The sequence below is a fragment of the Thunnus thynnus genome, chromosome 17 (genome assembly GCF_963924715.1).
Source record: "Thunnus thynnus chromosome 17, fThuThy2.1, whole genome shotgun sequence".
Classification (NCBI taxonomy): Eukaryota; Metazoa; Chordata; class Actinopteri; order Scombriformes; family Scombridae; genus Thunnus; species Thunnus thynnus.
Genome location: NC_089533.1, coordinates 3,920,416 through 3,936,229, shown reverse-complemented (window position 1 = coordinate 3,936,229; position 15,814 = coordinate 3,920,416). Strand labels below are relative to the sequence as shown.

The window sequence follows — 15,814 nt, the reverse complement described above, 5'->3', positions numbered from 1 at the left end:
ATGGCATCCCCAAACTCCTCCCACATACGGGTTTTTGCTTCAGCAACCACCTGTGATGCTGCCCTTTTGGCCCTTTAGCACCCATCTGCTGCTTCAGGAGACCCTTTGGCCAGCCAGACCGGAAAGGCCTCCTTCTTCAGCTTGACAGGTTCCTTCAATGCCCGTGTCCACCAGCGGGGTCTCGGGTTGCTGCCCCAACAGGCACCAATGATTGGATTGGATTCCATGTCCCCAACCTCCCCCAGGATGCCAGAGAAATTCCTCCGGAGGTGAGAGTTTAAGACCTCATGGACAGGGGCTTCCGCCAGATGTTCCCAGTCCACCCTCACTATTCGTTTTTATCCTAAGTCTGTCTGGCAACCGCCCCCACCACCTGATCCAGTTCACCACCAGGTGGTGATCAGCTGACAGCTCTGCTCCTGTCTTTACCCAAATGTCCAAGACATGCGGCCGCAGATCTGATGACACAACTACAAAGATTATCATCAATCTTTGTTCTGGTACCAGGTACACTTATGAACAACCTTATGCTCAAACATGGTGTTTGTTATGGCCAATCCATGGCTAGCACAGAAGTTCAGTAACAATGCACTACTAGGGTTCAGATCAGGCAGGCCGTTCCTCCCAATCATCCCCCTCCAGGTTTCTCAGTCATTGCCCACATGAGCATTGACGGGGGCTGCACTCCCTCCAGGGCCCCACCCAGAGACTCCAAGAAGGCTGAATACTCCGAACTGCTGTTTGGTGCATACGCACAAACAACAGTCAGAGTTTTCCTCCTAGCAACTCCCTCTCCTGTAGTTTGGTTCCAGAGCTGTTGCTGTGCGTAAAGGCGAGCCCAACTATATCTAGTCGGTACCGCTCCACCTCCTGCACTTATTAAAAGGAAAATGTCACTGTACGTTCTAGCATTTAGATTCACCTTTAGTGGCACTAGGAGCCCTCGCCCAACCCATAAAAACAGCCTCAGACCAAAAAGTGAACAGGGGTGTCCACATACTCCAGATATTATGTAGCCTACATAATGCAATAGAAGAACACAAATGATTGAACATCCATGTTCTAGGTCAAAGGTCACTGCCACTGTGTGTCTCTATTGTGTTTTGAGCTTTATTATATCCCTTCCACCTCTATTTTTAACCTTTTCTTCCTATTGTTACACCAGAGAAATGTACATTATTTTCAGTTCTTTAAATTCAACAACTGATCTATTAAAGCAGGGTTTTGTTATGAGAAAGGGAAGACTACTGAGAATCCCCCACGGGGAGTAACGCAGCACGGTGCTCTACTGTATGTAGGTATGTATGCATTCTGCAGATAGAAATTGGCCATAATCGGCCCTGCGGCTCCACAACGAAAAAAAAAGAGGAATCCACTTAGCAACGTGGCTAATTTGCATAGCTTTGAAGAAAACGGGGTCTGTGTTTAGTCAGCTTAGATTGCAGCTTAGATGTCTGACACTCAGCAGGAGGCGAAGCAGCTGGCTGACTGGTTTGTCTGATGTTCAGGCTGGCTGGATGACTGACTGGCTGCTCTGGTATTGCTTTGATTTACAAGGCCCCCTCGTCAAATTGTGTTTATGAAAGGGCATGGTGATACTTCTGGAGTTGAACTGGCTGATACAGTAGATTTTGTGAATTAAAAAAAAAATTGCTTCCAAATATAAATTGAATGTGTCTGCTGCTAAATGTGTTATTGTCAGGGATGGAAAAATATCTGAAACAGCCTCTAAACCATTAAAAAAACAAAGAGGGCAAGACAACAATTCAGTGTTGTCATCTTTTAACTGTCAGGTGTATCATATCCTGGTGATACAATGCAGTTTATATTGGCTTGTTGTCGAAAGGTGCTATACAAATAAACTTCCCTTGTCTTGGACACTGACTTACATTTTCTGTCTATCTAGTAAATACAGTGTAGACATAAACTTTATCAGTTTCTTTAGATTTTTCTTCTTCTTCTTCTTTTAAAAGTGTTATTTTTCTGCTTTGTACACTGTTTCAATCAATAAAAGTATCCAGAGCTTGTTTGCCTGGGGGTCCGTGATAGGGAGGATGTGTCTGATACTAGCTAGCAAGTTAAGCTAGCAACAAACTACAGTAGCCCTATAGCATGTCTGTAAAGGTGATTATTATCCACGAGGTTATAAAAGCTTCTGTAATAGGTTAGGAAAGATAGAAAGGAATATATATATATGGCAAAAAAGCTTATAGGCTTACTTGCTGAGAGTTAAATGAGAAGATCAACACAACTCTGTGTGTATGCTAAATATAAAACTTAGTTTAGCACAAAGACTGGAAACAGGAGGAAACAGCTAGCCTGTTTTTGTATGGACTGAACAAACAAGATGTACAGTAATGTGTTAATTAGTGAGCTTTAGAGGTGCTGGTAGTCGGATTTTGCTAACTTTGGACAGATTCATGCAAGCTGTTACCTCCCGTCTTTATGCACAGTAAAGCTAAACATCTGCAGCTCAGCATTAAAGGCCCGATATGTAACTTTTCCACATTAAAGTGTCTAAAACCAACCAGACATATGTTATATATTTTGTTGAGTTGTGTACTTACATCATCCCAAATGATTCCAGCAATGTTTAAACCCAGAGAAATATGTAATTTTAATCAAGGTAACGGTCCGTTTCCTTTGGTTGATTTATGTATGTGTCAGCGTTGTGGTTGTCTGCCAGACACTATCATAAATTGACTTTTTATCCCGTTTTAAGCCACATTTTTACGATACACTTTGTAGATCTTGGTTGTTTTTAAGTATATCTTTTAACCGGATGAAGGATTTTAGTCATCAGATGTCTGGATCTTAAGTTATCAGAGAAACAAGCTGAGCAAACGTTAGCATTAGCTCGGCTCGTAGCCCGTCTGGACGTCCTGTCTCCACCGAACTGATCTTTAATGTGAAACTGCTTTATTCAGTGTTTTTACTGGTTTTAATGACCAAGTCCGGTTGTTTATGGAGAGGAGGAGACGTCCAAACCTCCTGAAAGATGAACACTGAAGGAATCCTAACCGCAATGTTGGTTGTTTAACAACGAAGACAACAAATCCCATGATCCCACGTCACTTTACGACGTCATCAAACTCTGTCTTTTGTTATTGTTTTGATTGAGAGACCCCCCCCCCTTAGTGCAGAAAATATTATTATTATAATTTATGTGGAATCTGACTGACAGGTTACAATTCAGATTGACTGTAGACAGCCGGTATCATATACTACAATAAATATGTAATCAGTCAGACTGTTTCATATCCATCATATCAGAGGTGAACAACACTGACTCGACCACATCCGATTTCTCATAAAAGGCCAATATATCAGCCAATCATAACATGCCTGACATCCACTATCTTCCTCTCTCTCTGCTGACCTCCTGTCTTTTGTCTCTTCATCTCTCTCTCGGCACAGTGCGCTTAGATTTAAGATCTCTGCAGCAGTTTATGGTGTATATATCCCAAATGAACATTTTAATGGGCTTTTACTTTTTTTTTTTCATTGTATTGTGCAACGTAAGCAGTAATCATAAATTATAATAATTATAATTTGTTGCTGCCGGCTGAAAACCTTACACAGTATGTCTGAAATGTCAGGTTTTCATAAAGAAAAACAGCCTTGTTCAGAGGTTGACCACCACTAGATTATAGTTTTTCTCAGCTCCTACAGAATCTTGCAAATATAAGTGAAAACATGAAATCTGACATACGTTTTTTTTTTTTTCATTCACCTCTGACATACTGGGAAATACATGTTGTGCAGCCGAACATTGTTCAAACACACATAAATCTATTTTATTTTTTTTCTCCCCAAAGACATTAAAATACAGCAGGCTGAACTTTAGGGGGAAACTATGCATAAAATGATGCACAACACATGTAAAATATATCCATTTGATGGAATGATGCAGCCATAAAACACACAGAGTTTGGGGTTTGAATATTTCAACAGTGTAAACATCATAAAGCTGCAATTAAGAGCTGAAACAAGACAATACAGAATCTTTATGATGCTGTCAGACAGTCACAGTGTGGATTAAGATGGTTTTTCTCAACCTTGAAGCTACTTATGAGGAAATTAAAAAGGGAGAACTGGGTGTTAAAGGGTTAATATCGTATATGATTTGCTTTCTAAAGAGCTCAAAGGTAATTTCAGCCAAATGGACGATGATACAGGTCAGATTTACCTGTTTGTGTGCAGTGATATATTGTTTTTTACCCCTAGGATAACCAAAAAAAAAAAAAAATCTGCATTTTAGCTTGCTCCCATTTTTCTTCTGCCTGTATTTTTTTTTTTTATTCATATTCATTCTCTTTGCTCTGGAAGCCGCCATCAGGCTCAGAGGCAATTTACAGTACCTTTGAACACGTCCTTAACAGTACCATCATTCGTCCATCAGTGCCACAGTGAACACGATTTTATTACTCAATTTGATTCCATACAAGGTTCATTCCCCACATTTTTTATGCATCGTGAGCTTAGCTCAGGCAGAAAATAATCTGGACAGCAGAGGCTCCGTATTACGGTTTCGAAACGGGATAAAGCGCTGACAAATTTCGGACCGGAGGACTAGTGAGCGGGGAGGACGGGGGGGAGAAAGAGAGATTAAGAGCTACACCATTGTTTACCTCCTCCTCTAAGGTGCAGGATACTCTGTCGTTTATAAATGTTGCTAGCTGTTATTGGTTACCTTGCAGGCTTTTGGGGAAAGAGGAAAGGAAAATGAAAAAAAAAAAAACTTTGGGAAAGACCCAGGAGGGGGTTCGATACAACTTTAATAATGCGTAGCAGGAGCTAAATGAGCCATTCTGCGGTACTTTAAGACGTCTTCCCTCCACCCATCCCCACCCCCCCTCCCCCTCCCCTCTCGTTCCTCCACCTCACCCTCCTCACGGTCTCAGGGCCTGAATTATTAAAAGTGTTGTTTTCCCTTATTGCATTGCAGCAATGTGCCTCATTGCTAGAAATGAGCTGCACATTCTGGAGTTTGAATGCTTAAAGCGACCCACCTCCGACGGCAGAGCCGAGGGAGGAGGCCAGGGTCGCCACACACACACACACACACACACACAAACACACAAACACACACACAAATACACACACACACGCACACACGCACATTTCTAAATAACTAGAGTCACCTATAATGTTGACACCACACTCAGATGGTTTTCTTCAATTTTCTTTTCTCCGGTATTAAGCTGGTTGTGCAGTGAACAGGATCAAACTATGAGGAACTGTGTTTTTGTATACAGACACTGTGACGGTTATTTTCATTATCGTTATTTATCGTTAAGTCTATGAAACGTCAGAGAATCAAAAAACGCTCGTCAGAATTTCCTGAAGCCGTAGAGACGTCATCAGCAGTGTAAATAACACAAAAATAATCAGTTTATTATCAAATAAGACAAAGAAAAGCAGCAAATCATCAAAATTTAGAAGCTGGAACCACTGACTATTTGGCATTTTTGCTTTAAAAATTGAAATGAACTGATTATAAAAATACTTGAGGACGACTGTTTGAATTCTGTCGATCCACTGATTGATTATTTGAACTCCAATACCATGTATTTTAATACAAATCATTTATTTTTCACATTATCACATATGAAGGTTATTAGCTTTGTATTTAGAATTGTAACTTCTACTCTTATTCTAGTTCATCTCAGGTTGCTGTCAGCAGATAAAATCTCTCATATCTCTCATCTTATCAAGTCATTTTTGTAATTTAATGATTTTAACATAAGTTTTTCCTAACGCACATCAAAGTCCTTCAAATGTTTTCTAAAAATCAAGTTTTACTTTTCTTGTTTCTAGGGCAGCAAACCTCCTTTTTCTCTCTTGTTTCAAGACACAGATATTAATTTTGTCAATATTGTGGAAAGACAATCAAGTGCTGTATTCTCAATAGACAGATATGACGTAATGAGATGGAGGGTTTTGCAGTTCAACCTGTCAATCATCTCTGATGTGATAGACGCAAAGCATTTTAAGTTCATTTAAGTTCATCTTGTCTCACTCAAGAACATATTTATGTTTTCTTACTTCTTTGGAAAAGTGTGAAAGTCATGAAGTGTGAAGCTGAACAGATTCAAATCTATATATATATATATATATATATATATATATATATATATATATATATATGTGTGTGTGTGTGTGTGTGTGTGTGTGGCCTCCTCCCTCGTCTCTGCCGTTGGAAGTGTGTCTATGTTGGCCAAACTCTGCATGTATGTCTTTGCTGAGATTTAAGAAAACGCAGCTCTGACTTGCAGCCAAAAGAAAATTGAGCCAGACTCAACCAGGCATCACTCACTTAATAAAACAATACCCTCTTCTCCCTTTTTCCTCCTGCTCTTTGCAGGTATTGTACAAGTCTGGTGATTTGGGTATTAAATAGTTTGATGCCTGCAGTTAAATGCCTTGTTCTGAAATGTAAGTTTCCAAAAATAAAAAAAAAATAGCTCAGTGAAGAAATAAAAAGTCAAAGTTGTAGATAATGCAAAGTAGACTGCAGGTTGCATTCCTCTACCTCTCTCCCTGCAAGCCACCCACCCACACACACATACACACACACACACACACACACACACACACACACACTTTAATCACACAATTAATAATTAATCAGAGGTTGGGCTCGATGCTGTTGAGTCTGCAGATGAGAGAACACCCGAACGCTGAGAGGAGCCCTAAAGAAGCAGAATTAACAACCCCAGAAAAAAAAAGAAAAAAAAAAAAAAGATTAAACAGTTCATCATGATCCAATAAGCAACATGTCATTAATTTAAGGTTAGATTTTATTAAAAGGGAAAATAAAACTACAGACACCCCAGTGGTACAAACATGTTGAGCATGATTCATTTTTTATAAGCAAAATGAAATAAATAAACATAAAACCCACCGGCTCTACAGCTGTGCAGAGTTGAAGCTGTCTCTTCTATGTGACATTTTCTTACACACACAAATATGGAAAATTTGATTATGTGCTCTGCCTGCTGCATGTAAACACCATTAATAACACCATAACAAACTGGTTATAGAAGAATAGGTCAGGAAGGTGTCTTTATTGGTTATCTAACAGTAAAAAAAAACAAAAAAAAAAAAACAGCTGATGCCTTGATTTCTCTGGAAGTGATCGTAACAAACCTCGCTGATCATTTGATTCAGTTTATTTATTTAATACTTTCCACTACTGTTAGCAGAGAGATCAAGAGTCGTGGGTTTATGTCCTCGTTTCTCTTTATTAGTCGTGCATCGTCTCTGTGTTCCCAGTGTTGCAGCAGAAAGCAGAGAGTGTTTACCCAGCTGTAATTACAACATACACAATGACCTCATTCTGCTGTGTCAGTAGTGGTAATGTATAGCCCTTGATCTTAAACTGCAAAGAAAAATGGTTTGCACTTATTTTCAATATGCTGACTTACATTCCCGGCATTTTTTTTTTTTTTTTTTTTTTTTTTAGACGTGGCCGTGATGGCGGATCAGAATTTGATATAAGCACTGCTGCTCCTATTCGTCTGACAAGGTCTCTCTGCCTTAATATGCATTCAATAATGTGAAATGATATTAGCTGTAGGAGCTCATTGACTGTGCACTCGGGGTCTCGCCGTGTCTCTCCGTCTCTGTCTGTATCATGCTCTTTATCTGTTCCTCTTCTCTCTCTCTCTCTCTCTCTTGCACACACACACACAGAAGAAATGGAAAAAAAAAAAAGGGGGGGGGGGGGAGGCTTGAACCGCGGATAGCAACAGCAGCAGAGCAATCACACCAAAGCAATGCCCCCCACGCCTGGCCCATTAATAACAGTAATGCGCACACCGCGCCCAAGCCAGCACTGCCGAAAGCACCACTGACACTTTAATGGGCATTTTTTACTTTTGTTTTTAAATAATGCATGTGCTGCTTGTCAGCACTGCTCCACTCCACCCCTGGTGTGCCTTTGCAGCGTTCCTTTGTGCAGAAATTACAATGGGGACCTGTGTTTTCTGTGCTGTGCTGCTCCATAAGCTGCATTCATCACAAATATGGGGACGTCAGTGTGCTGTGCAGTACATCACACTCTTGGGGACATGTGTGTGTGTTTGTGTGTGTGTGTGTGTGTGGGCATGCATGCATGTGTGTTTTTTGTTTGTGAAGGCCCCTCATTGGCACTGAGCTAATTAAGAGTGTCTTTGAGAGGGTGAACTGTGTGTTGAGGCTTAGTGGCAGTGGACACGACTTATATATGAGGGCCGATGCTATACATGTTTCAGCAGCCTTGACAGTGTGCTGCTGTTGTGCTGTAGCTGTCAAACATTCTACTTTTTTTTAACCTTTATTTAGCTGGCAAGACTCATAGAGAGCTGAAGTGAAACTAAAACTCTGTTCCAGAAGGAAGAAAGTTTCATTTAAAATCACATTTGTTACAAAGCAAATTACTAAAGTCCATCAGTGGAACATAACTTTGCTCAAGACTGAGTTGTGCACTTTATCTCTTTTTTTTTTAAATAATGTAATGCCCTTGTTTATTTCATATTTCTATTTTTAGCTGCCTTTAACAGACGCCGTTTCCCTTCCCTAGACCTTTGCAAGTGAAATGTTAGCAGAGGCCAGTTGAGTAGTGAGTTATAAGAGCCTGAAGAGTGCAGAGTGTTATCTTCCAGATGAGATCACGAGTGTAATAAAGGGTTCAAGTACAGTGGTTTTGTGCACAAAAGGTTAAAGTGATATGATGCTTCCCTTACGAAAGAAGCACATGTGAAATTCAGTCTTTCGCATGTGAGCTGAGACATTTCACATGTGATGTTGTGATTTCACATGTGTATCTTAAAATCCACATGTGAAAAAAGACAACGTGTTTTTAGCTTTACATGTGATTGCAAACTTTACATGTGGAAAGGATAGTGTCACATGTGAAGTGAAACATTTCATATGTGAACCTAAGTTTCACATTTGGAAAAAAATCACGTGTATCTTAAAATTCACATGTGAAAAAAGACAACAATGTTTTCAGCTTTACAAGTGATTGCAAACTTTACATGTGAAAAAGATAATGTCACATGTGAAGTGAAACATTACACATGATTTCGTGGTTTCACATGTGAACCTGAGTTTCACATTTGAAAATCACATCTGTATCTTAAATTCACATGTGAAACTTCCGAAAACCACATGTGCCCCTTGAATGCATCACATGTGAAACTTCCGAAAACCACATGTGCCCCTTGAGTGCATCACATGTGAAACTTCCGAAAACCACATGTGCCCCTTGAGTGCATCACATGTGAAACATCCGAAAACCACATGTGCCCATGAATGCATCACATGTGATATGTCCGAAAACCATGTGCCCTTGAATACATCACATGTAAAACGTCCGAAAATCACGTGTGCCCCTGAAGTTTCACATGTGAAATGTCCGAAAACCACACGTGCCCCATGAATACATCACATGTTAAAAGACAGCACTTCACATGTGATAACTCACGTGTTTTTTTCGTAAGGGTTTTAATGTAGCGATGGAGCATTTATAGGTTTGGTTCAGAGTTCTGAAGATTTTCCCGCTTTTAATGTTTTGAGATTTTTGTCACCATCTTCATCCTGCGTCTCATTAGATCAGTCCAACTCAGCTGTGCAACCTCATTGACTCAAGACAAGCTACCCGTCTCTGTATTTGTCATTACATGTAAGGTCAATAAACCTCTGAAATCAATATTTATAACAATCAATGCTGCATTCTCTATTATTCTTCTTCCTGTCCAATGATTTCCTTTGATTGAATTTGCCTTTTTTCTCTCTCTCTCTCTCTCAGAGCTAAGTGTCTCGCTGCTTCCTGTCCGTTTCAATGACGCCTGCCTGTGTTTCTTTGTGTCCCTGCAGGAAACACGTTGTGTAAGTCAGGAAGCATTGCTGTCTTCGGGAACGTGGTGTACAGCGGACTGCTGAACGATCACCTCTGGCATTTGGGAGTGCCCCTCTTTACAAGACTGGTAAGAGCAGCGGGCGTTACACTTATGTCCATTTTGTCGGAAGAGTTTCGTGCGGTTCTGTTGAAACCAAAACAGGCTTCAGGTGCAGAATTCCCCCCAAAAGTCTCTAATGGGCTGCTTTTGATGTCTGCTTTTGTTGACATGTGTTAGTAGAAGATATATTCAGCGTATAGGATGTGACAGTCGTCTGCTGCAGATGCAAGATGAGGGAACCCCCACCGCATCTTAGCATCTTATCTCATATCAGACTTTTTTTTTTTTTTTCAGAAAGGTTTGAAGGTTTGAGCTTCATGTAGGGAAAATCCCATGTGAGGCATCTTCTTTGACCCTAAAAGCACAGGTGAAGCCATGTATGGTGTCATTTCTCCTCCAGTTGAAACTGCCCTGATGTTGAGTTGGTAGTGAAAAAAAAAAGCTCAATAATTCATGACATTTAGTTTGTTGGCAACAGCTTAAAAAAATTACAAGGTTCTAATTAAGAAGTGGAGCAGTTGAAGTCTGTGTTAAGAATTAATGATAAATGTATATCCCAAATTGTCAAAGGGAAATTGAATGTTTGCTTTACACTTGCTCTCTCTCTGGTGCTGGAATATGATACAGAAGAGATTCTTGTGAACAACATAAAGCCGCCGTGGATCAGAGAGCAATTTTCCTAAAGAAAAAAGAAATTCAGAGCAGCGGTTTTTCTCTTCCTGTTAATTACCCTCTTTCTAAGCGGGTCGCAAGTTTTCATCAATGTTTATTATTGATTAAATCTGTCGCAGTAGCTGTCATTTATGAGTCGGGAATTAGTGTTGATTGGTGCACAAGGGTTGCATATAATTGGGTTACATTAAATAGATAATTCAGCTGATCTCATAAATGTCTAATGTGAAGGCTTGTTTGATTATCAATTAATGTCAAACGGAGATGCAAGAAGCTGTTAGGATTCCAGTTGGGTTTGCTTGTTTTGCAAGTGGCGAAGCGACTGAATCTCTTCACAATCGTAAAAAACCTGCAACTTGTTCAAGGAAATGTGTGACATGACACACACACACACGACACTCTGTAGCCAATAAACCAACCTTTGAAAGATGCAACAAATGAGAATGAAGACATCAAACAGCACAACTGACAGAATTTTTCATGCATATATATATATATATATATATATATATATATATATATATATATATATATGCATAAAGTCACTCGAAGCAGAGAATTGAATAGAATAGAAAGAGAAATCCTTCTTCTTAAAGGGACCCTGCACCGATTTTACACACTGATGTTTATTACTGTGCAGTCAATGAAAAAAGTAGTAGAGTTCCTTATAGTGCTCTGAAGGGCTTCATCAAGTCTACATTTCTAAATTTCTTACAGAAATCCACATTACAGACAGGAGCATTTTACCAGGCAGATCAAATCTAATGAAAAGACAAGGTCGGGTTGCATTTTTAGAAATATAGAATCCTGCGTTCTTTTGGAGTTTGATACGAGGGACTAAAAGTCAGGACATGTCTGCTTCCATTTTGACCATTTTTTTCCTGCCTTGCAAGTCCTCCAACTTTATATGAGTCGAGAAGTAAATTCCTGGTGTGTTGCACCCTTTCCTCTCATAAATTAGTCATGAATTAGTCAAAGCAGAACATGCAGAAGTCATATTCAAACAGCTAGAAATCAGTGCAAGATGTGCACAAATTTATATAGAAAAAAGTAAAGAAAATCTAATAAAGGAGAAGCTCGATTCCATTGGATGAAATTAAACAAATAAATCCAACACAGACATGCATGTTCAGTAAAACAAACAACTAACAAAGTGTTATGCATACGATTTAAGCACGGAAAACACTAAAAGTTAATATACTGTAACTTATCGTCAAAGTGGTCCTGATGCACCTAATGCACCTTGACTCATCGTGGTGCAGGTGCATGGTGGTGCGGAGACAGTTAACAGCCGCCGCCGTGGCTTTAACGTCCTCTTCGTCCCTTTTTTCTTGGACCGCCGAGTACCGGCCGAGCTCGCAGGCCGCAGGAGTGTTTGTCGAGGTAAAAGAAGGTGTGACCTCCTGCTGTGACGGTAAGGTGTGGCCTTGTGTAGCTCTTGGTGTGCCTGCTGCCAACACACCAGGTCTTCCCAGGCAGCGGTATCAGCATGACACGCAGCAAGCCTTCATATCCCCGACACACACCAGCCCCTAATTACTGCACAGCCCTGCCAGTTTGCAGCCCTGGGCCAGTACTGACTGCTCAATGCCAAGATGTAAACACTACATTATTAACACTACATACAGTCTGTGCACACGGCTATGTTTAATGTACTCAACGTATGTCTACACAGAGTGGGATTCTTTACGTGGAGCCATACAATAGATTTATTGTTTCCCAGACAGTCAGCTCCAAAAATCACCAGATGGGCGATTTGCAGCGTATAGTGTAATGTATGCTTACAAATGATGTTTAATGATGTCTTCCAGGGCTAGGAAGCAAAACATTACTGTTTTCAAGGCTAAATATGCAGGCTATGTGAGCAGGCTGGAGTCAGAGAAATAAGTAACAGCGTGTGTTTTTTCTTATTTTATGCATATTTATTGACTGTCAGGATGTGTTGATGGCATTACACAATTTCCTACTTTGTCATAACAATGAGTCATGGTCAAAACATAAGCTAACTTATCACCCGTTCAATTTTATGTTACAAAATGAAAACAAAAATAAAGTGCAGTTGAGGCTTAAAACTCATCCATCTATTATAAACACTGCTTATACTGTGCAGGGCTGCAGGAGGCGGGGCAGAGATGACATATTATAGACAGACAACCAATCACATGTATATTCATATAGTGCCAGAAACAATAAATCTGGGTTTTCTTCAGTGCTAGGTGTTGAGCATCCTTTAGGCCAGAGGGCACGCTAACACGCTAACACGCTAACACATTGTGTTGGTAATAAAGTGGAAGTAATGTGTGCTTCATTATCCACTGAAGTAGTTAATTCTAGTCTACATTTAGCTGATGAGTTGATATCATGTAATGTTTACTTGTGCATTCACTTGGACAAAAAAATAGACCTATTAACATGTATGTTATATCATGAGAGTAGCAGGAAAAAAGTATTTAAATCAATGCACAAAACAGTATTAACACACAAAAAAGAATGCAAACGATCAATCAAACACAGAAGTGGGATCCACAGGCTAATAAGCATTGAGTGTGATGTCTGACTCTGGTTCATAAACACGACAAGCCTCTAAACTCTCAAACTTTGGTATTTTTCAGCAGCTTGGTATGTAAAGCAAGTGTCAAGAGGAGCGAGAATGTTACTGTTTTACGCTAATCTCAGTAGAGGTCAGAGCTTCTCTTCTTTCCAGTACTCAAATTATTTTATACTTCCATCGCTGGCAACTAGCTTGGTAAAACGCTAAAGCTGAGTAGCAGGAGAAGGTAAGAGTTTTTGTCTCATGACTGCTAGCAAGCTGCTAGCTGCCTAGTCACTCTTTTGTGGGAAATTATACTTCAAAATAAAAGTGCTGTGCAAAAAAAATTGCTGCACTTCAATGATTGTTTTTTTGCTTTATTCAGTTTTTGTTTGCTTCTCTGATTGAGTTGATGCTTAGAAACCTCTCCACGGACCCACTATGAGTGTGTTTTTGAGTTTTTGAAGCTCAAAATTAAATTGAAGTTTAAATTACAATGTTTCCAATTCAGCTGGGATTGATTTCAGACTTTCATACTGTACACTACACTGTCAGCTCAGTGTTGAGTTAAATGGATTCACAGTGCACAATTTATCAAATGAGGAAACTTTGATAAAGCAGTTAAAGCATATAGCAAACTTATGCTAATATTATCAGTTGAATGCTAGCATATATTTTGCAGCAGCAACTGGTACAACTTCCTGTCAAAAGAATAAAAGTAAAGAGAAAGTAAGTGCAATAAGAAAGAAATAAAGCTTCATCTTGTTAAATTATTACTAACATGCAGCAAACATGATGCTCAGAAAGCAACAGAGAAAAGAAAACGTAAAATATCCTGAAACATCCTTGTAGTTTCAGTGTAGTATTTCAAAACAGTATCACCCTGCACGGCCTCCACTTCCCCATGATGAGCCGTATGTAGAATGGAAATGTCAATACCTACCTGTGGAGCTGATGAAGGCAGATAAAACGAGCGTAGCTGTAGATCTTTGTCAGCCAGTTGTAAAACAGGTCACTCCATAAAGTGAAGTGTGCGATTAGAGAAAACTAAACCTGGGAGAGTCAGGATGGAGCCGCATCCCCCTTCCTGTCTTCGGCACCAGCTGAGGCCATGTACAGCCGTTACGGGGGCACAAGCTTTTGATGAATGTGGGGGAGAGAAAGGCCCGAGCTACAGCCGTAACTATAACCCAGAACTCCACGAGGGGAGTTTGTGAGTCTCTCAAGTCTTTCTAATGACAAGATCTGAGTGTAGTTTGACAGAAGATGCTCTGTAAGTAGCGGCGCACTACAGCACAGAGGTGAGATCATCATAAAATATTAAGACGGGGAAAAAAAAAAAAGATCTCGGAAGATTCGGTGGAGGTCGGCGAGACAGGCGGACATTTTAGGAAGAACTGGCTCTGTGTGAGGCCTTCACTTCCTCTTCTCTTTGAAAGCTCTATCTTTATAATGGATGGCAGAGTCTCCGGGGAATGTCTAGACTATGGTGGGAAATCTAAATGGTCGGGGGAAGCCGCTACTCGCATCCCTAGTACTGCGGAGCATGCGGGAAGCGAGCAGGGAAGACGCAGGTCTTCTGCAACACCCGAGCAACACCGTCTTAATCCGAATTCCATTTTTTTTCCATCTGTAATTGGAGGAGATTCCTAGAAAGGAGATGTGGGGATTATATGATGCTAAAATGCCCCCAGATTCTTATTTTCTACATTTTTTCTAATCCCTACATCCTCCCCAAGTGCCCTTAGCTTCAGACCTTGATGCTCTCTGTCTACATCCACACCACCCCGCCCGTCTGCCCCCTTCCCCTCCGGTCTCAGCCTTTTTTTTTTTTTTTTTTTTTTGCCTCCACCCTTCTTTTTCCTCCCTCTCTTCTCCCCTCAGTTATTTATGAGCAGGACTTGAAATAGACTTCAGTATTTGATAAAAGCGTGATCCTTAATCCGAGTTGCCTGAGAAGTGCATTTCATTTTTATTTCCCATCAGAGATTGATGGAAGAGTTGGGCGGTTACCCACTCTGTGATTGCTAATGTAAATCCATTGGGGTTTTGGTGGACATGTATAAAGATATGGGGGGAATTGTATGTGCATGGTAATGCCACCAATAAGAGATTGTGTGTGTGTGTGTGTGTGTGTGTGTGCAAAGTAATGGAAAAGCTGGATTGTGATGTGGCGGCGAGACTGAGGAACAGCCTGAGAATTATATGATGCATGTCTTGATTTATCAAAAGCGCATAACTCGCTTCGCTTCTAAAATAAAGCGTTCCTCTGAAAACATCACCATGTTTGCAAAATCACTAATTGCAATTCTTTGACTGCCAGTGTGCCGTTTTGATTTTTTTTTTTTTTTCCAAACGTGCTTTCCTGAAAGAGGCAGGAAAAAATAAAATGGATGATAAATTTAAGATGACAGTTACGCCGTATGAATGAGGCCCCTTGTGTATCAATTCGCTCAAAGCCAGCTGCAAATTTAACTCAGCCTCCTTATGTGGCAATTACTGATGGGTAACATAACCTGAATATATCTGCTCTGTTCATTACGGCAATGTTCTCTATAGCTGGCAAATGTTCTTTAGGATCCTACAGCAAATTAGCTCATCCCCCAGGACGTCTTTTATTGGATGATCCAGCACTAGAGGATGCCGCAAAACCACTCCAGCTCTC

At 40.3% G+C, this 15,814-nt stretch overlaps 1 protein-coding gene across 4 annotated transcripts in view; it reads left to right on the top strand.

The window, feature by feature from the left end:
• Positions 1 to 15,814, top strand: part of LOC137200873 (RNA binding protein fox-1 homolog 3-like) — a 505,114-nt gene that overhangs the window by 377,776 nt on the left and 111,524 nt on the right. For all 4 annotated transcript variants that reach the window (XM_067615568.1, XM_067615564.1, XM_067615569.1 and 1 more), the window contains exon 8: positions 9,865 to 9,974. In XM_067615568.1, the coding sequence (XP_067471669.1) occupies positions 9,865 to 9,974 (110 nt within the window). The remainder of the gene's footprint in view (positions 1 to 9,864; positions 9,975 to 15,814) is intronic.